The 21,692-nt window shown below is 33.6% G+C and overlaps 2 protein-coding genes across 2 annotated transcripts; both read right to left on the bottom strand.

Moving 5' to 3' along the window:
• Positions 1 to 7,041: 7,041 nt before the first annotated feature.
• On the bottom strand, positions 7,042 to 10,236 carry LOC143620259 (putative pectinesterase 29). Its single transcript, XM_077091975.1, has 5 exons — positions 9,956 to 10,236; positions 8,254 to 8,413; positions 7,980 to 8,192; positions 7,532 to 7,779; positions 7,042 to 7,286 (listed from the first exon to the last, which is right to left on the bottom strand). The coding sequence occupies exons 1-5, from the start codon at positions 10,207 to 10,209 to the stop codon at positions 7,115 to 7,117; spliced, it is 1,047 nt and encodes a 348-aa protein (XP_076948090.1). The 5' UTR covers positions 10,210 to 10,236; the 3' UTR covers positions 7,042 to 7,114.
• Positions 10,237 to 11,963: 1,727 nt separating this feature from the next.
• Positions 11,964 to 19,487, bottom strand: LOC143620360 (26S proteasome non-ATPase regulatory subunit 1 homolog B-like). The gene is made up of 13 exons (XM_077092067.1): positions 19,275 to 19,487; positions 18,555 to 18,618; positions 18,299 to 18,404; positions 17,999 to 18,125; positions 17,245 to 17,413; positions 16,677 to 17,125; positions 16,240 to 16,375; positions 15,896 to 16,141; positions 14,932 to 15,152; positions 14,597 to 14,855; positions 14,210 to 14,442; positions 13,054 to 13,555; positions 11,964 to 12,440 (listed from the first exon to the last, which is right to left on the bottom strand). The coding sequence occupies exons 1-13, from the start codon at positions 19,424 to 19,426 to the stop codon at positions 12,114 to 12,116; spliced, it is 2,991 nt and encodes a 996-aa protein (XP_076948182.1). The 5' UTR covers positions 19,427 to 19,487; the 3' UTR covers positions 11,964 to 12,113.
• Between the last annotated feature and the right edge of the window lie 2,205 nt (positions 19,488 to 21,692).

The following is a 21,692-nucleotide window of genomic DNA, read 5'->3' as shown; positions in this document are numbered from 1 at the left end:
AAAGAATAAACATCATCAAACCATATATATGTAGCGATTTAGTAGGTCCGGTCATACATTGCAAAATCAAATATATACTCATCTAGTTTTAATGTTGACACAATTTATGTAAAACCACATCAATTTTCTCATGTTTAACTATGGTACGGTAAATTCATTCAAACAATCACACAAGAATAAATATGATTAGTGTGATGCAACACAATAACATTCAATTGTACAAATATAAAACATCAATTGCAAAATTTGAACAATCAAAATTTAACTTAAATGTTTAAAAATCCTTTTTTAAGCATAAAAAGAGAATAAACATGAAAATATGACTAAGTCACTAAATATAAGAAGGTGTGTCTTGACAACCAACATTTATTTATACCTTTTGTTTTTGACACTTTTAATTTCTTCACATCTGAATATTTTTTTATTTTATTTTATTTTTTTTTGTATTCAAGTTCATCCTGTGTTATAGAAATATCCAAACGATTTACAATGAAGTGGCAGGTAAGCGGGCAACAAGCTGCGCCGCAAGCCCCTTTTGGATAGCAAACCCAATCCGACTAAAAACAAAGTTTTGATTCTTATGGGCTGATACGTTACTATACACAACTTTCTGAACCCTATTCAAAAGGTCCACGACATCCGGAGCTAAGAAACCAAATGTGTCAAAGGCGAAGGGGATAAACACGTGTTGATTCTCCAAACAAGCTCTCTCGTGTTTAGCAACCTTGCCCGATGCCGCCTTGAATGTTGCCTGGCCTGCTACAAATCCAGTGTCCCTAATCCCAACAAGAGGGGACACTCCTATGAGGTCGACACAAGCGTGTTTTCCCCCTACCCATCCAAAAACAAGTATATCGGGCAGTCGTAATGTAGATCTTCCTTCTTGAGGATCCGTAAAAAAGTTTACGGGGGCTTCCTTTTTAGCCGAAATTCCGGCTCGTTTAAGAACATCGCATAGAACATCCCTCACCAAATCATGTTTGTACTTAAACCCAGGCAACTCTTTGCAGTGAACCGCATGCTCGCCAAAAGAATCCAAACAAACCTTACGGCAAACCGGGCACGGCTCATCTGAATATGTGAAGTTACTTAGCTAAGTTCAACAGATTATGCGTATGTTATGATTTCAATATCTGTCAATGTGATTTTTTTAAAAAGTAGGTTTTGTAATTCAGAAAGGGATAGTGACACTGACACAGTTTGTTGTCCGTTTGTTTATATTTCGATGTAATCACTATGTTTAGTTAATAAATCGTATGAACAATATTTGTCGTTTAAATCTCCATAATTAAATGTAAAATAAATCCTCTTTTTTCATTTTTTTCTTTTTTTAACCTAGTTCTCTTTTGAGTACAATCGTTGTCTTTTTTTAGTCCCGAGCCAACCTCTTTATTCCTTTTTTTTTCTCCTAGAAAACTGTTGGGCCAAAACAATCATTAATAGTGATGCTAGTTATTTATTTTTTTATTATATATAAACAACCAACACTCTTAATTTTGTAACACGTATCGGTAAAATTGCTCTTTCAAAACTTTACCCATAACCTTCTCGTGAAGAAAACCCTTTGGGAAAATCTCCATGACCACCACACCAAAATAGTAATAGCTATTTATAATTGAATCTTCTACATATTAACATAATACTATTAGAAAGAACAGAAGAAGAAACAAGATGATACAGAATATAAATTTTATCAACGATTTATAGTAAAATGTGATACAAAATTTTAACTAAATTAAAATGATAGGTTGTTATATTTATATGCATTTTTAATGGTGTTATATTTATATAAAAAACATGATAATTTGACAATATTATAATTAAAGCCGTCTTTGGTAAATGTCCAAACGTTGATTCAAACGGTGGGTGGACTTGATGATTGCAGTCCAAATATTTTATGAGATGCATACTACAAATTAATCCAGGTGGGAGTGGAAATGCTTTTTAATTGTGATGTTACATCTTTTAAATATTAAAATTATAGGGTTTCAAAAGCTTATACAACCTTGTATTTCTTCATGTGATAATGACTTAAGGATATTATCAATTACACAATTTTTTTATTTTTTTTTTTGGATAAACAAAGTGATTATGATATAGCGAAAAATACTTTTTAAGGGACATTAACCGTTATGCATTGCCTTAAAGTGTTGGGTATCGAGAAGGTGTGTTCATTCACAAAAAGTGCTTATTTTTTATGGCTTCATTGTAATTAATCAAAATTTACTTAATATCAAAGTATAAACATTAATACGAGTTAGATTGTTCGAACTACACACCCATTCAGTACTACATTGATTTAACTACTATTCTATAACATTTTTCCTTTTTAATTTTCAATGGTCGAACCTCATATACCAAAGGGTAGCGTGGTAAGTGACTTATGATACTAGTGATAACTTTGATCAATGGCATGTATGCCTAATTGTGATAGTTATGAACATAAGTTACTGTCGATGGAGTTCGTGTTGACTGATCTTTCTATTGATGTAGTTGCAAAAATGTTGATAGTTATAACCATCAACTGAAAGTTTTGATGGCTCGCCACCTGCTTATAACAAGATCTTTTGTTACGGATACATGTTTTCATAACATAACTTGTATGTTCGTTCTTGTATTTATCTTTAAATTGGCCGATTGATTTTTAAGAGTACCATTAAAATATTTTAATTTAAAAGTTATCTTAATACGACTGAAAGAGATAATTATGATATTTACGAATTAATGACATAATAACACTATGACAGGGTATGGCATGTCCTTGATATAAAGGCATGTCATGTAGACTTGCAAAGTATTTCGTGTCACCCCTTTTATCTTTTTGTATGTCACCTTAATTTATATTAAGTTGAATCTCTTTATGTGCTCAACATGTGAAGCTAAAAGAACTCTCTTATGACTCTTCCTTTATGAATACCAGACCTTTTTTTTTAAATACAGCACCTTTTACACATATAATCATCATGTTCGTATATGTCCCATACTTATAACACCTCTTACCAAAATTTTAAATAGTTTCATTAAGCTTTTGTCTAATGACATAATCATAGTGTCTATGCATCCGGCTTATAACTTGATTGCTTGAGTATTTTGTACGTCTTTAATTAATGCAATGAAACAACTCGAACTCAATTTACTCAAACACCACAAACAAACTGAAACAAAATGTTACTACATCTAACACAATCACCTCCGTTTCTAACACGATAACTACCATGTGCTAGGATTTTCTAGAAACCATGACTAAAGACTGGGGTATGCCGGTATTTGTAGTTAAAAAGAACCTTAGGTATTATTAACATTATCTAATCATGTTGACCTCGATTCAACGATTATAGTGGATGACGTATGACCCACCAAACGTGCCTTGGTAAGACGATGTGTCGATGATGAAAACAATATACAAAATAACATGATTGGATTAGGGATGAGCATTTTGTCCCAAATACTTGTACTTGTACTCGTATCGTACCCGTACATGTACCTGTACCCGTACCGATTTAGCCTATTCGATACGGGTATTGGTACTCATTTTTGTTGAATTTTGGTCCGGGTACAGGTACGGGTACATTTAGTATTTTGTACCTGTTTGGATTATATAGGGGTTTAATTGAGATGCTTCATATTTAATATATAAAATAAATTCTTCAACCATGTTATTATTGAACACATACCAAACGTTTATTCAAAATTAAATTGTATATCCAAGACACGAACCAACAAACAAATCACTTAAAATCGGCGACTGAGGTAGGGTTCTTCAATACTATCTTATTATTAAATCGACAACCAATTTGGTACATGTACTAATTTGGTACCCGTCACGTACCTGTCAAGTACTGATACCCGGACTAATTCAAGTTGTTTGTTACTTGTACCACTACCAGTTTCAAAATCGTCGAAAATTTGGAAATAAAAAAGCAAAGTGGTACAAAAACGGGTATTGTACCAAAATACTCGTACCCGTACTCGTACCATACCGAAAAATTTGGTACGAGTATTGGTACGTGTTTTTATTGATTCTTGATACGAATATAAACGGGTACAAGTACAGATACAGATACGAGCACGCTCATCCCTAGATTGGATTATGAGTACAACCATTGAAGAGATACAAATTGTGTAGCATCGGTTTTAAGAGGAGGATTGTTTGGTATAAATCAAGATAAGTAAAATATGGATTTAAACACATGAACCTAAGTTTTATGGATTATTATGTTATTACCGATTAAGAATTTAATAGTGGAATAATGTGTGGCGGCTATTAATCTATTATCTAAACTTTTTATTTCTCAAAGAAAGATTTGAAATTATAAAATGAAATATCTTTTGCGATAATTCATGAATAAAATATATTGGTTGGTTTAATAAGTATAGGAAAACATCAACATGTCAACTACCCCTATGTGATTTCTCTAGGGCCTAGAGTCTCTTTTGTGATATATTTTTCTTAAATCTAAAATCTATGAATAAAAACTCCCAACGGATATTTGGATCCTTTATTTATATTCTTCACCTATCATTTTAATTCAAAAGATGATAATTATAGAGGGTTAAGTTATTCTACAAAGGGTAACAAAAATAAGAAGTGTGAGAAGTCATAAATAATTGACATGTGTCAAGTAGGGACTAAAAGAAAAAGGGTATATGGGTAATTGTACACATTTTCTCTCTCCACATGCAAGGCACATGTTAATACCCCCAACATTTTAGAACGTTTATAACTTTTTCATATGATATTTTTTTTTTTTTTAAAATCATCATAATAACAAGCGTTTTTATCTTTAATATAAGTATGATTTTTGTTATATAAAAATTAAAACAAAAATCACGTCATTGTGTCTTTTCGCAAACCATTGTGTCTTTTCGCTTATCATTGTGTCTTTTTTTCGCACACCATTGTGTCTTTTTGCACACCATTGTGTCTTTTTTCGTCATTGTGTTTTTTCGCACACCATTGTGTATTTTCGCTTTTCATTGTGTCTAGGTATAACACAATGACTTGTAATGTAAAACACAATGGAAACAACATATTACACAATGACACAATGAACAACAAAAAAACACTATTAAAAAAACCCATTAATATTTTTTTTATTTTTATATAACAATATGATACTCATATTAAAGATAAAAAAAACACTTATTATTATGGTGAATTTTTTTTTTAAATATAATGTCGTATAAAAAAGTTATGGACATTTTAAAATGATTAGGGAATTGACATATGTCTTGCATGTGGAGAGAGAAAGTCAACAAATATGGGTTATTACCTTAATGCCTTTTTCATCAGTTTTTATTTATTAAATTAATCTCCATTCAAATCTAAGATTAATGGACTGGATTCCTTCTCACTCTTCTCATTTTTATTGTCCTTCGTATTTTAATTTTACCCTAGTTATAGATATCTCATGTAATCATTATTCAATTAACAATCTTGTTCTTATATATGTGCAAAATACATGTTTTCTCTTAAGACGAAGTCTTTATTTGATCAATTAGAGATAACAATACACATGTTTTTCAAATGATGATTTAAAGATCACACTTAAATCATAATTAATATTTTTTTAACATCTACTCATTATTCAGTTAACCATCTTGTCATTATCCATATCCATGTTTTTCAAAATGAGTAAGTTGACATACAAATACAACCTATGGAAACTAATTGATTATTTACCACATCATCATTTAAATGGACACAACCAATGAACCAATTAATTATTTTGACCTAAAAAACCATTAAGAGAAACATAAATAACCTGGAAAACATTTTTTTTTTGGAGAAAGAGAACAGAAATAAAAAATAAAAAATAAAAAATAAAAAATAAAAAAATAAAATCTAAATTGGGTCTTGCAATATGGATTCTTAAGCCCAAACTATCCAATACCACTTTTTCAAATCTAGCCCATAAATGGCCCAATATTAACTTGTCACAAAAGGTCATCTAAGTATCCAAATAAGGTTAGTTCTTAACAAGGACGATGTATTATCAGGTCAATAAAGGTCATTTTAAAACGAGCCAGATATTTAATGCGTTAATTATGGACAAAAATAATATTACTAAATACTCTTTTGACAACAAAAGAGTTAGAATATTGCATTCATTAAAACAGATTCTCGACAATTTTCAACCTTTTTAGCTACATATTTATTTTACTACGTGAGTAAATTAAAATCGTTCAAGGAATTTTTCGTATCACAAGTTGGTGTATCTGTAAAGAGAGAAACAAGGTGTTCGAAGGCATTACCACTCCTCCAAACAACATCCTGAAGACAAGATCGAAGAAAATCACTTTAGATTGAATCGATTGGTGTAATTTTATATCTTTTCATTTATAGGATGTTGATGATTTTTTTTCTTGTTTTGGGTTGTATGAAACTTGTCATCAAATAATATATATAAATAAACTGGTAATAGAAGTCACGGGCGGACCTTTCATTGTAAAACAGGGGTCGCCGCCTGTGAAATTTTTTTATTAAAACTCTTATAATGTAAAATTTTTAACCAACCCCTAATAATATATGGAAATGGTCACCTGAAAAAAATTCAGACTTTTAAAAAAAGTGAAAAGTATAACCCTACATAAGGTTGAATAGATGGCAGTTAAACATACTCCTATTTTAGGTGACACCTTTCAACTAGAAATTCGTCAAATCATAGCATTCATAGCATTTAAGTTCAAAGTTCGAATACCATTTACAACCGAAATCATTGTGTTAACAAACCGATGACCGAAGACAAGGATCGATACCATCTAACAATCCTTTTAAAGTTACAATCAAAATTACAAATGTGTCAAAAATTGGGTTCCAATATGTAGAAACATAGATATTACATAAATATAGCAGGTAGGCGGGCAACAAGTTGCGCCGCCACCCCTTTCTGAATTGCAAACCCTAACCTGCTAAAGACATACCCCTGCCCCTTTGGAGTCGACACATTGCTATGCACAACCTGTTGGACCCTGGTTAGAAAACGGATAGCTTCCGGTGCCAAGGAGCCAAATGTATCAAAAGCCAGAGGGACAAATCTAACTACAAATCTAACAATTTCCAAAAAGACATTTCAAAGTAAAAGAAAAACCAATTAAAACAGTTAAAAAGAGTTCAAGGTAACATATTGAAAGCTTGCTTTTTCATCCAACCTTCGTCATCGATGTACGACATGCTCGTTAACCGCCGTATCTCCTCCTTGCTTAGCTTGCTTTCCCAATATACTCTTTGTGATGTCCCCGATCCATCGCCCCTACATTCTTCCTCAGCAAACACCAAATCTTCCCTGTTTCAAACCAACCCAAAATCGTTTTTAAAAAACACATACATGTGATCAATGATTACATGGCTAGACTAGTTTTGTGTCACGGTGTCAGGTCAAAACAGGTCATTTTATTATACAAGACACGTCATGTGGGGCTCACCACGTCTACAATAACTCAAATGAAATCTTTATACTAAAAGTAAAAAGAAAAAATATATATATGGTTTTGGATTAAACCGGATATATAAGAGAGAATGAGATCATACATTGAGGTACCAATGAAGTCACCATCAAGCCATCCTTGAGGAACCACAACATCTGATAAACTCGAGTTATAGAATAGAACCTTAGCATACCCACGCCACGGTCTTCCCAAATAAGTTGTCCTGTTTCCAACCACATTGCAATCCTTAAACACGAAACCATTGTTGTCACTAGCGCCCTCCCTCGATTGGGCAGTGATAAAACCTGGTTGGGGACTCAAGAATCCCGCGATCACAGAAATAGTACACCTCTAAAAAAATATAAAATAAATTAAAAACCAATTATACAATTAAAATCACATATTACAAAACAAAACACTTTGAAATGTAACGATGTGCTTGTGACAGTTGTATATAAAAAAGGTTAAGCTAAACATACCATATGCAATATTTGATAATAATATTAATTAATAATAATAATAATAATGTTGGTACATTATTTAATAATCACCTCATATATAGATCGACCACACCCCATGATGAAATCAACCGCACCTCGTATCGAACACAACTTAAAGTAATGTCTACCCGAGTCATCCCACACCGTGTCTTGAACACCCATGAAGCCACATCTATAAAATGCCGATTTATCACCGGAGATCTTGGCCGCCACCGCGGGCATGATGGGATTGCCGTTACGTCCCAAAGGGTAGTTGTAATTATTCTAATTAAACAACATTAAATAGTTAATTAATGAAATTAATTATAAAGTAACAATAACGTACAACAAAAGTGATACTCTTGACGACCACCTCGTCAGCTTCAGAAATAAATGTAGCATCGGTTTCAATGGATTTATGAGAACCCCAAACAACATATGTGTTTCTTTTACCACCTCCTTTTAGATATATCATAGGCTTATTATGTGGGATTTTAACTTGTTCACTGCACAAATAATTAGTAAATCATAAAGAATATATATAAAAAAACAAAATATTTAAGAGAAATACATAAAAATAACATATTGAAAATGAATCTAAAGTTATATAAAACATCAAACATTGAAGAAACACTAGATGACCCCGGCAGATTACGGATAATCTGGGGGTTAAGTAGATGTTTCCCACGAGGATTAGGTCCGGCAAAGATGGTTATTCTTCTGATGACCTGCAAAACAGACACCGTGAGCTCGTCACTGAGAAGGGGGGGGGGGGTACCTCCTTGTGACCACCCTCCGGCGTGAGAATCAGACTAGATTGCTCTGAATACAAGTGTATATTAATAGAAATAGCTAGAGCAGATAAGATATAAGATAATGATACCGTTCCAAGGTGTTGGAGTATTTATAGCCGAAGGTAGGTTTCCAAGCAGGTACAGCCAGCTGTATAATATTCCTTTTCTACCAACTGTGGGCTACGCACGTGCCATGCTGGTGGTTGGTGGGTAGGCAGCGGCTGATAGTGACATGGCCGGCTGTGTACTATTCCTTTTCCATCAACTGCAGGCTATGTACGTGCCACGACAAGGGTTGGTGAGTAGGCAGCGGCTGATAGTGACATTAAGTACTAGAGCGTGCTGCTCGTCGTACTGTTGTCAGTGAGCTGTCGCTGCTTTGGTCAGATCTTGTACTATACCTTGGCAGGTATAGTACAAAAGATCCTCCAGAAGCGTACGGACTGGCTCATTTGGGCGGGAGTATTCCCGGCTTTGGGCGGGAGTATTCCCGGCTTGCTCATTCCTTCTTCAGGTGACATTACTGAATTATTTGAGAGTTAGTGCATTGTGCGTGTAGCCTTGCTATTAGTGCGGGTAGCCTTCCCTGATGGATAGTATCCGCAGCTGCGGGAACAGGCGGGGTACGTCACCATTGGGAGGCTTTTCCTGCGGGAACAGCTTGCGTACTGCGCGTAAGGTCGTCATCTCTCTGAGCATGGTGGGTCCTGCGGATCCAGTTGGTCTTTGCGCAGACGTCCCTCTTTAAGGTGAGTCTTGCGGGTCCAACTGCGCAGACGTCCCTCTTCAAGATGAGTCTTGCGGGTCCAACTGGGCTCTGCTGGGACCTACCTCTTCATTATGATAATATCATAAATCAAAAGTAACACACAAGAAATAATTATGATAATGATGAATCAAAATTGTCACAACTTTATACAACAATAATGAACAGTCAAACATTATGATAATATCATAAATCAAAAGTAACACACAAGAAATAATTTTGTAAAATTTATGAACTTAATATTTTAAAGAACTAATTATATTATAAGAATTTGAGAAAAAATGTTTGTGAAACTTATGAAAACTTAAATGTTAATCCATAAAATAAAATAAACAACTCAATAAAATTAATATGATCAAACAATTTTGTAAAACCTTTATAAACTTAAATATAATCCAAACAAAGACAAAAAAAAATGATAACTAAATCAACAAATTTTAAATGAATCCATAAAATAATATTAAAGATGAAGAATAAGAGAAGTATACTTGTAAACGCCAGTTTTGACATAAACACATATCCATTGCATATTATCAAAAGGTATGACATCAATAGCTGACTGAATGGTGGTAAAGTTTCCCTGGCCAAATTGATCAACAACAATTGTTTGATACTTTGCCGCCGTCGATGCCGCCGCTGCTTCGACACTAACCCAAGACGGCTGTCTTCTCCCACCACCTTCTGATCTTCTCAAACAGATCAACAAAACAATAACAACTAGAAATCTTTCAAGAACTCCCATTTTTTTGGAGTGTAAATTTTTGATAAAAAAAAACTCCAAGGAGATTTGTTTGGAGAAGAATAATAAGATTGATGTTGTGGGAATGTATGAATGTTAAGAAACTTGAAAGGTTTTTATAAATGTTAAGTGAATAAAAACAATTACTTACTTGTTTTAAAATGATTTAATGAATATTTTTTTACGCCAGGACATTTTATATTCCTGTAAATAATTTTTTTCTTAAAATGGAGAATTTTTATTTTTATTATCATTCCCATTCATAGCTTTAATTAACTCTGAATATCTATTTTTGCATCACTAATTAATACTTCTAGTATTTATTTATTGCTATTATATATAACTGTTTGATGTTTCAATGTATGTTAGATGAGTTTCACTAACCGATGAATTCGTTGGTTATTCACTTATCCCTCGGGTGAAGATATGGTTCGTCAATAATCTTTTGATAAAGGTTCGTACGGAAACAAACCATGTGTGGATGATCAGTTCTTTTGCTAGTGACAATTTTGTTGGTAAAGTTTTCCTAAAAGCGTTTATTTTAGCATAAAAATTAAATACTTTGTGTACAACAAAAGACAATCGCACAAAGTAACATTTAAATTTACGTCAATTTAACTTCATTATTTTTTTGTAACTTCAAAAGTATAATCCGAACATAAAATTATAATTTTCGTTGGATACTTCTACAAATATGGTAAATGTAAATTTCAGAGGAATTATTATTTTCAGTTACCTTACAAAAAAAGAAAAAGAATAATTTCTAAAAATGGAGGGTCTTTTAGTTTTGATTGTCAGTGCGTATTTCTAGTTTTAGGTAAATAAGGAAAAAACGAGATTATAATAATCACCAAGAATAACTATTTGTGCATATTTGTAATTTAGTTTACCTATCTAATTAGAATTTTTCCTCTATAATCATCAAAACATAAATATATCTTACGTATTTATTTCATTTCACGTATTTGCTTTATTATGTGATAATTTTATGAGTTAAAACTATTAGTTTCACGTATCTATTTTATCCAAGGAAGATGGTAAATGTAAATTTTGTGGTTATGTTTGGACTGCATGAAGTAATATATTATATGACATGGACTTGACGAATAAATATTAAAAAAGAAGAAAAGTAATGGTTTTCGTGATTTTATAAATCATAGCTTATTTTACACCATAAAAGAAGCAAGAAAACTTAATCATAGCTTATTTTATACCATAAAAGAAGTAATCGTAAATAGTGTGATTTAGGAATAAATTATGGAGATATAAATGGTACCGTAAAAAGAATGATCATTAACATTTTCTACATGAAATGAAATCAAATAAATATTATAACTTGAAAAATCAGTTTACTCGATATTGATTTATGATTTACGTTTCAGTTAAGAGAAAAAAAAACAAAATATCTTCCTCTTGACTAAATCTACAAGTGTCAAATGAGATTTGTTTACCAATATTTAAATTAAATTTACCGACATAAATTTTTTAAAACTAAAACTTATATGCTAACTTTAATTTTTTAAACAATCTTTTCAATTATTTTAACATCAAACTCATCTTTTTCAGTTAACTGGTTGCTCACACAACTTTATAAATAATATGATACAACGATACATTTTATTTGAGTTTTGAAGACGTTTCAATATATAACGTTGATTTCAAAAAACACGAATCTTAAATACAAAACATGCATAATAAGAAACACACTCACATCGTAGCCAAAAAAGTGATTATAGTTAAGGCTTAACATGAAATGTAAAGAGTTAAACTAAACAAACACATATATGATCAGTCATGAAAAAACCATCAATGCGAAAATAACTACACTTGATTCAGTTCTAATATTTTCCAACTCACCAGACGCAACTGAGTCAACTCGGATCATATCAAACTGACTAGAACAGTGATCATGAGGTGTATTCAAAGGGCTGGGGCAGTTGAGGCTCATCATCCACAGCCATGGCTGCAGTAGACCCTGTTTGTGCAGGAGCGGCTGCACCTGTGGTGGTTGATGTGGGTGCATCTGTTAGAGCCAACACCTCTGGTTCGGTTGGGCGAAGGTCTTTCAAGAGAACAAAACCAGATGCAGCTGGTTTTACTGGTGCGTATCTGCTGTCTTCTAGAAACTTGATGAACTTCTCTTGTGCGGGAACCACTCTTGCGGGGTTGGTTAGAATCTCGAATGTTGGTTCGGGTTCAGCCTTTTTCTCCTTCTCGGTCACAGCGCCATCCACCTGTCAGATGCATTGCAAAAGATTTTACATGTAGTTCAGGAACAGAATTTTGACCACAGTTTACTTGGAATCGGTTGACTGGTCAAATGGAATGAGCAAGATTTTGACCAAGTCGAATGCATCAAGCTAATCAACCTCCTAGACCGATTTAATCATATGAATAAAACATTACTTCTATAATATAGTTTTTGTAGAAATTTTAAAAACAACAATTAATTGCAAAGTTCATAAAAAACTATTTGGCCCATTCAACCTAATATTGTTACTCTCCTAGACAAATACTAAAGTTCTTGTATTAATTATGAGCGTGCATGAAACTGTATTGTATCATCACTTCCCAACCTCCTAGACGAATTTAATTAAACATTAAATAATATTTTAATAATACAGTTTTGTAATTGCATTAATAACACTATATTTCTATATATGTAAAAAAAACAGTTAAAAACCAAACATAAAAAAATGGTGAGATCAACCTAACCCAACCTGTTTTCAGCCTACTGAAAAATACCTTTTGATCAAACCAGTTACCCTTTTGACCCTTGCTAAATGCTAAAATAAAATTAATTTTTTGGCCCAACCCATTTCGACCCTTGGACCCGAAAATCCATACCTGCATTGAGTCAGCATCCTTTTCTTTCCCTTTGGCAGAACTTGATGAGTCAGCAGCAGCAGACAACTTTTCAGCATTGGCTTTTTCAGCTTCCTTCTTGGTAGCCCTAGCTTTGGCTCTTGCTGACGTGGACAAAACAGCTGTAGGGAGTTTCACAGCTGATGCAGCAGTGGGGACGGTTGTTGGTCGAGGGTACTCAAACAAAGACGGTTTCGCATGTGATAAAAATTCAAATTTTGGTACTTTCAAGTCATAGTTGAGTCCAATTAAAGCTGTGGGAGAGAAAGCTAAACTAATAAAGTATATGAGTGGGTACCAGTACCAAAACTGACTGAAAACCGCAAGTCCGATAACTGCAGTCATTTTGTCATGTTTGGTTTTAGAAAGTAATTTGATTGAAACATTCCTTCCCCCAGCATCGAGAATTCCAGACGCCAAAATAGCTCCCATCTTGCTCATAGTGTCTTCATGTTTATCGAGAATAATCTTTTCCAACTGTCGTCTGTTGAAAATTTAGAGCATGCGACAAAAAGAAACAAGAAAAAGGTTGCTCAAAGTGTATAAATTATGCATAAAACCTCAAAACCATTTTAATATATCATTTAGATTATTATTAAACAACTTTTCTGCAATCATACTTTGCAAATTATAAGATTGAAAATTTACAGGTTGACCTATTTTGGCAAGTACCAAAAGATAACTTGGTTACCAAAGTGTATTTCATTATGCATAAAACCTACTATATTATTTCAAATCGAACACTATATTATTAAACTGATGATTTCTGTAATCATAATGAACTAAACGTTAACTCAAATCTATTTATGTAACATCCTTATGCGTTTCAAAATGTTTTAACTAAGTTTCATTTCCATCCACAAATACTAACTACAAAATATACTTTTGTACTGGTCTTAGTTAAGATTTTAAAAAGCTTTGTTTCGTTTAATTTTATTATTATTAGCTTTTGATCAAAATAATGTTTAAAGTAGCGACTACAATATTCATTTTCTTCATACATATTGTGTAATCCAAAAGATTTATAATACAAAAGAATTATATGAAATAAGTTTTAGGCAAACCCCACCTGTTTTGAAAGCCCATTTGACACCTCTAATAAATAACAATGCAGACTTGTATGTTGAGAAAAGAATACCTGAAGGTGCCAACACGAGAGTCACTAGCTTCACTGGTTTGGATCATGACCATGGCCATTGCAATTAAGGCACCTTGACGAACAAAATCAGTTACATCGGACGTCAGAGGTTCTAACAAAGATATGGCTTCACTTAGCCCAGTACCAGCACATGAAATGCCTACAGCCATGGCGGCACCATACCGCACATGCGGGTTGTACGACTCAGACAATAGGGCCACTGTTTTTGGTGTCTGCGGTAAACATGAAATAATTATCATATTTAGTCAACCCAACCCATACTTAAAACTTACCCATTTTTCCACCTCTACTACAGATGCTTGAACCACTATTAACAAAAAGAAATAACAATAAAAATAACTAGAAACTGAAGAAAACAGTTCAAACCTGTTCTGGGTCATTGTAGAGAACAAATCCAAGGGCCAAAACAGCAGTCCGTCTGACATCATCGCTGACATCAGACACAGCAAAGTGAAGTAATTGGCGAATAGCCTTGTTATTTCCAGTTCCTCTGTATGCCATTGCTAATGCATACATCCCCCCATAACGTAGTATGGCATCTTGATCCAAAGTCATCTGTTCAATTAGAGTGTCTGCTTCTTCTTCTCTTCCATAAACCGTGAGTGCAATACCTAATGCTACCCCCCTACAAAACAAAATTTTGAATCATTAACAATTAAAAAAGCATAACAAAAAGGTTTAAGGATGTTTATTTAACTTACCTTATGATTTTTTCATGTTGTGTTTCGTGAGCATACTGCAGCATATCTCCGGCATTCTGACTTCCGGTCCCCACCATTAATAAGCCGATGCTAATGCCTGCAGCTTCACCTGCAACAGCACTATCAGTGAAGAGGACACTTTTTAGCTCTTCATAGATATCATTATCAGCAGTCCCTAAAGCTGCCAAGCCAAGACCTAAGCAAGCACCGTGTTGAACCACCTGAACCAACCAATATAGAGAATAAACATAAAGGATGTAAATACGGGATCATTTGATAATCTGAATGTAAATAAGAAACATGAAAATCAAACAGATCTATTATCTTTTTAACACTGATTCACAATGTCCTGTTATGAATGAGATCAAACACGCAAAACTTTCAATCGAAGTTACAAAATTAGTAAAACAGTTAGTTTCTCACACACACGTAGTCATTCAGTACAGAATAAATTTTAGGTAAGAGAACTGGATGAACCACATACTCTACTCTCTCACTCATTTTATATCAGGCCATCCGTATGTACAAGTGTTTATTCAGTTCGTATAGTACTCTACTTAAAAACTGGTTTATCTACAAACATATACCTACATGCATGTAGATGTACATAGTATTATATATGCACATATATACAAACATGGATATATAATACATGTGTGTGCATGCGCGTGTATGTATTGTCTTATGAGAAGCTAAATATTCATGAGATGATGAGAAGCAAATTGATACATATTAAAGCGCATTAACAAAATTATGAACAAAGTTCAAAATTTATGGATTGCTTTTCTTCTCGTGAGCATTAAGTCCACATTTAATCCTACTTTATACATATATACTCATACACACATATTGATGAGATCTGGTGAACATAAACAGATTCTAATACAAGAAAGTAGATTTTTGTGCCTGAATATACATGTGTGTGTGTGAAGTTTATGAGTTAAAAAGATTATTAAACAATTACCTCCACATTGGTATTGCGTAAGCTCTCACTTAAGAACTGTTTGATGCCTTCTCCATGGTTTGCATGAACTAAACCCAAAGCATAGAGGGCCCCGCCTTCAGAATAAGGACTACCACCACCGGACCCACTTTGAGGAAGGTAAGGAGCCATGAGTGATCTTCCTTGCTGAAGATGGCCTCCATGAATAACACCTAGCCCAGCTGTTGCACTAAATTTAGCCCAGTTTGTGGCTCTGCTCAGCCAATCCTAAAAGCATATGTAAAGTACAAGATGATGATAAGATTTAGAGTTGGTAAAATTAACTTGATAATAAGAGAGAACAATATAACAAAAAACATATATACCAGATTCTCCCTTAAAAATATGTCCACAGTTGTTCCAGCATGCATAAGGGCGTTGGCATATATGGTTGCACTGTGGCAAACACTGTTTCTCATCTCGATTGATTGCTTTATCGTCTTGAGAATAAGTAGATCCGACCTATATAAGACAGAATATAATAAGAATATTTCAGCAGCTAGCAATAAAGACCAAACAAAAGAGAGAAGAAAACAGTTCCAAAGTCCATTATTATGACTGCGGTTTTGAAATAACATGATCTTAGTGATCATATACACTAGTTAATTAAAAGAAGGAACTGGACAAAAAAGTATTTCAGGGTCAAGTGGTAAAAAAAACCCATACTGAAAAATAATCCCATATGCCATGTTATTCGGCCCGCCCATTTTGCCACCTCTAGAAAAAAAAACGTCTAGATAAACACAATGAAAAGTTTGCTCACTTGTTATGGCTGTATAAAAACTGGAGCTTCAACTGAATAGGAGTTTCACCCGACAAAATACCCTTCATTTTAGTCAACCTCTCAGCATAGGTCACTTCAGCCGGGTCAGATTCAGGCCCTAGAGCAATAAGTGGTTGGGTTTCATCAGCCATTTGAGTGTCCTCTGACGCAGAAGGATTTGGCTCCGTGGCAGCTGGCACTTCAGGTTTCAACTTGGGACTTGACAACTGATCTCTGACTTTCGATAGAAAAGCTTGGTGCTCGTTTTCAATCAAGTCAAAAGCAATTTGGAATGCCATCAATGCATCATCTTTGTTTTCAGATCTTAAAAGTTTCTCTAATATGCTTGCAACACCGTTAGGTTGATCAAGAAACATAAGACATTGGCAAATGTTTAAGTAATCTGGGGATGCCAAATCTTGATATACCTTGACAAGAAGAATAAGTACCTACCCATTTTCCACACGAGTCAATAAAGCAAAATCTTGAACTTATTCATCAAATGTAAAAGAAATTATACAATAGGCGTTAGGCACATATGGTAAGTATAAGATCATAATCATATTACCTCGCGGCGATATTCTCTCCTATTGACAAAAGCATTGGATACATTCATGCAATACGCCAGAGTTGCATGAACATTATCACTGTTTATAATTGCTTCTCTGAGTTTATCCAACCTTCGGCATTCAATTGACGTTCCAATTGCTTGTTGATACTTTCCATCGGTTATACACCTTTGTAATTATAAAGAAAAGAGAAAACAACAAGAGTATGTTAAACACATGTGTAGATTCAGCCCATTTCCCTAATTAGGGTATATAGTTTGAAATTTCATTTAACATCCCTCCAAATTTCAAGTATCATAATTGCCCCTTAAAACACTAAAACTCTCGCTTTCTAGAATTCCAGAGTAAAACAAAATCAGTTACTTATAACAGTGTCTAATTAAATAAACAAAGAGAGCATTATGCGTTGAGTTGATTCATAGTTGGTTGGTTCTATTTTATTTATTTTAAATTGACTCAAAAGAGTGAAAATAACAAACCTTCAAAAAGGATAAACAAAAACTCAAAACTTTTAGAAGGGTATATATGAAATGAATCATTAGTACTAAGAAGAAATTTATTCCCAACACATAAAAAGATAATTTTTTTGGTGAGATTGTTACTGATATCTAGGGGTTTTAAGAAAAACGATTGACCAAACGAAAATTGATCAACCACTTTCTTTGGTTAATTATTTTAGTTCAACAAACTTGCTTTGTTGTATCGGAGACCATGCAATCCTCTGAATAAAACAAAAGGTGAAAGCATACGTACTTATCAAGCATTCTCTCCACGATTGCTTCCAACCTAGGGTCCACATTATCAAGCGCTTTCTTTAATTCTGATTCCTTTAATTCTGCTTTCTTTGATTTCAGAGCTGCATACTCATCAATAGCTTTGCCTGACAAAAAAAAACACAACATATGAAAAGATCATGGGTGAGGGTCCAAAATCAGAACATATATGTTTGGTAACTAACACCAATATAAAGTAGCAAGCAAATATGAATAATATATGATGAAGTAAATGCAATCAAGAGCATTTAACACAAAACTTCATTTGAGAAGGACTAACCAAGAAGAGTATGAACATAATCAGAATCCTCAGAAACCTCAAATAAATGGCCAGCTCCAAGGGCATAAGATAATGAGTCGTTAAGCTCACTCAAGTAATAGAAAACCTGCAATGAAGAGAGAATGAGCCATTTTCACATGTTATAAACATAGGTAAAACACATGATCAATTCTGTTAATTGGTCTAGAGTTTCCAAATAACCTTTTAAACACAATCACCAAAAACCAATGAATCAAACTTGTTTAGAAACATATACCTTTGAAACAAGTAAAGCAGCCAACTGTCTTTGATCAAACTCTTCGTCTTCATATAAACTCTCGCTGGATTGAAAAAAAAACCCAAAATATATCAGTAAATAGACTGGAGAATACTTCATTGACCTCAAAAGCTCAACAAAACTATAAAAACATAAAACAGTAATACAGAGAAGGCTAAAAAAGATGAGTTAAACATGAAAAGTACATCATATGAACAGAAGACCAATCAAGTTTGAGTTTCAGGTTCTTTTCCCGCACTTGTTTTAATTCTAACTAGTTTTAAAAAGAAAAAGTGTTTTAGACTCCTTAATTCTTAACAGAACAGTAAATATAACCAGGGAGGGTTCATGTACAACAAGAGAATCAGAATCATCAACAAAATAATAAAAGCAAAAACAACAACAACAAAGTATAAATCAACAAATACTTATAACGTGTCTCGTAATCAGAAATCAGCAAACACTTATAAAAACAAATCAAATAACACTATTTTCATGTTAAGAAGTAATTGTATCCTGAAATAAAAATAACAATAACTTTCTACTCAAGCCATACCGATTACACTACTAACACGTTTTCAAACAAAGGTACTTGCAGAATTAAGCTCATGTAGTACAACAACACATAATAAACCTAACTAACTACGGGATCTAATAATAACTTAACCTAACACCTAGGGCTAAAACAATAATAAGATAATGAAAAGTATTATTAATTACATAGTAGTGACATTGGTAGAGATCTCAGGCCAGAAGTAGTCGACGAAGGCGTTGAGATTGACGAGAGCGTGAAGCTTCAGAGATGGATTCGTCTCGTTAAGCATGGCCAGTAGACCGGCCGCCGAGCTCACCATAGTCGCTGCTGCAGCCATACTTCAATGCCGATTCAATTCGATTCGATTCGATTACTGGATCAAATCACGGTTAGGGTTTGGTTTGGATTGAATTTGAGTTTTTTGAGTTTGGAAGGCCTGATGTGATATTTATTTATTTTATTAGTATTCTTTAGCTTTCTTTGGGGAGGGGTAAGCTGTGTGTATATTTATTATTATTCCCCTTCTACTTTTGTTTTTATGAAGTTTTACCCATAACGAATACGGTATAAATGAGTCGAGGCGAGCTTGTTTCTACAACTAAAAAATCTTATATGTTCTTGTGTTGTGTAAGTATTCGTGAAATATCATATATCACTAGTGTGATCTGGTGACTAGATGTCGTTTGGTTTGGTGATTTTGAGAGAAGAGTGATCCTTAAGATTAGTGAAACGAAGAAGGTGATTATTACATTGGATTATTGAAACGTCTGTACGAGAGGATCATTGTAGTTACAACTGGTTAAACGCTTGGTGTATCGGTTTAAGAAAACATATTTACACCCTCTTCTCCCTTTCTAGTTTTCTACAATTCTCATCCCGTTGCTTTTGGGTTATAAGCGTTGCGTAGTTCTCGCTGCTCGATTAATGTCGAGTAGTTGCAACACTACCATGTATCAAAATGACAGTTTCAGTTGTTCATTTAAATCCAAATTTTAATACAATTAAATTTTTTCAGTACGAGAATAATGTACACTTTTTTCTTTCCATTTGTGCGAGACTGTGAGAAAAAGGACAACACATGTAACATGAATCTTTTAGTAGAAGATTGTCGCGCATTTTCGGTTTCAATCTGAAATGATGGGGAAAGGATAACACACATACTTTTGTGTTTGTCAATTTTTACCCATTTGGCTTTTTATTTGCCACTTTAAACTTTTATATCATATACCAAAGTAGAGACGAGTAAGTTTGTACAACTAGAAACATTATTTGTTTTTGTGTTGTATTTGTAAAATATTCACTAGTGTGATCGGGTGACTAGATTGTGAGGGGTTCGTCATTCTGTGTTTGGTGATTTAAGAGAGGGGGTAATCATTATCTCTTGAGATTAGTGAAACGGAGTGGGTGATAATTGTTTGTTAACTACAGATTTACAGAAACACTTAGGTGTATCGGTGACCTCTTTTGGTTAAGAGAAACGTTAATGGAGCAACACCTGACTTTGAGAATCGGGGTGAAAACATAGAGTCAATTAGTTAACATCCACTTGAATTAATGTAAACAGGTTTGTTATCTGTCACCTTTTTAACTCTTTACTTATTGCATATCCTACGTATATAATTCTAAAAAGAGTTTAACAAACAAGATTAGCATGCTATAATCAATGAAAGGTTTCAGAAAACCTACTCATCACCTGTCACCATTTCTAGTTTTATACGGTCCTCATCCCACTACTTTTAGGTTATAAACGTTGCATAGTTTCCACTGCTCGATTTATGTCAGGTAGTTACAACACTACCATGATTAATGTGTGTTTTTGGTTTCCATTAGTGCTAGTGTAAAAGTGGACTATGTGTTCACTTTAAGATGACGAGAAAAAAAGAACAACACGCGAGCATGTTTGGGATTGAGTTTTAAAACACCTTATTGACTTTCTTAAAAAGCCACTAAGTTAAAAGGTGTTTGACAATCACAAAAATCATTTTTATTTAGATTTTTAAAATGGTTAAAAGACATTTTTCCAAAAGCCTCAAATTCTTAACCTAACAATAACATTTTTCCAAAAGTTGATTTGTACAGAAATAAAGAGAAGGCTAAATCATATGAGCAGAATAAGACGAATAAAGTTTGAGCATCAGGTTCTTTTGATGCACTTGTTAATGTGTTTAAGCTCCTTAATTCTTAACCTAACAATAACTTTCAATTCAAGCCAGAATTGAGCTCATGTTTTACTTTTAACAAACTACAAACATTCAATTCAACAAAGAATACATACGCCTAACTAAGGGATATAAGTCATTCCACTCCATAACTTAAATGTTTTTTCCACAAACACTAAAGCACCAAAAGGCATAGCGTTTTCTTGAGTGTGTGATCCATCTCCTGCTAAACACAATGTCTTGTTAGGTGTACGCAAATGAGATAAGCGTGCTTGTCTAAGAAGAGACACACAGTTTGTTTTAAGAGATCAGTGTCGAACATGAAGCCTCAACCGTCGCCGGCAGATTAATTCGTTTATATTCTAGTCGAGGACATCGTTGAAGACATTGGTTTTATTTTATTTTTTTGTTTATGTAACATTTTAATTATATCATATGCAATTG

This window comes from Bidens hawaiensis, unplaced genomic scaffold (genome assembly GCF_021521415.1).
Source record: "Bidens hawaiensis isolate Kalapana, Puna unplaced genomic scaffold, B.hawaiensis_p1.1 tig00002553_1, whole genome shotgun sequence".
NCBI classification, from domain to species: domain Eukaryota; kingdom Viridiplantae; phylum Streptophyta; class Magnoliopsida; order Asterales; family Asteraceae; genus Bidens; species Bidens hawaiensis.
This window is presented reverse-complemented; position numbering and strand designations above follow the sequence as displayed.

Excerpts from the sequence above, each read along its gene's own strand:
- LOC143620259 (XM_077091975.1), bottom strand. The coding sequence starts at position 10,209 with ATGGGAGTTCTTGAAAGATTTCTAGTTGTTATTGTTTTGTTGATCTGT. Across the intron at positions 8,414-9,955 it reads GTCAAAACTGGCGTTTACAA|TGAACAAGTTAAAATCCCAC; the intron begins GTATACTTCTCT and ends TTATTTGTGCAG. Across the intron at positions 7,287-7,531 it reads GACTTCATTGGTACCTCAAT|GGAAGATTTGGTGTTTGCTG; the intron begins GTATGATCTCAT and ends GGTTTGAAACAG.
- LOC143620360 (XM_077092067.1), bottom strand. The coding sequence starts at position 19,426 with ATGGCTGCAGCAGCGACTATGGTGAGCTCGGCGGCCGGTCTACTGGCC. Across the intron at positions 16,376-16,676 it reads TTTTTATACAGCCATAACAA|GTCGGATCTACTTATTCTCA; the intron begins GTGAGCAAACTT and ends TGTCTTATATAG. Across the intron at positions 14,856-14,931 it reads CAACATGAAAAAATCATAAG|GGGGGTAGCATTAGGTATTG; the intron begins GTAAGTTAAATA and ends TTTGTTTTGTAG.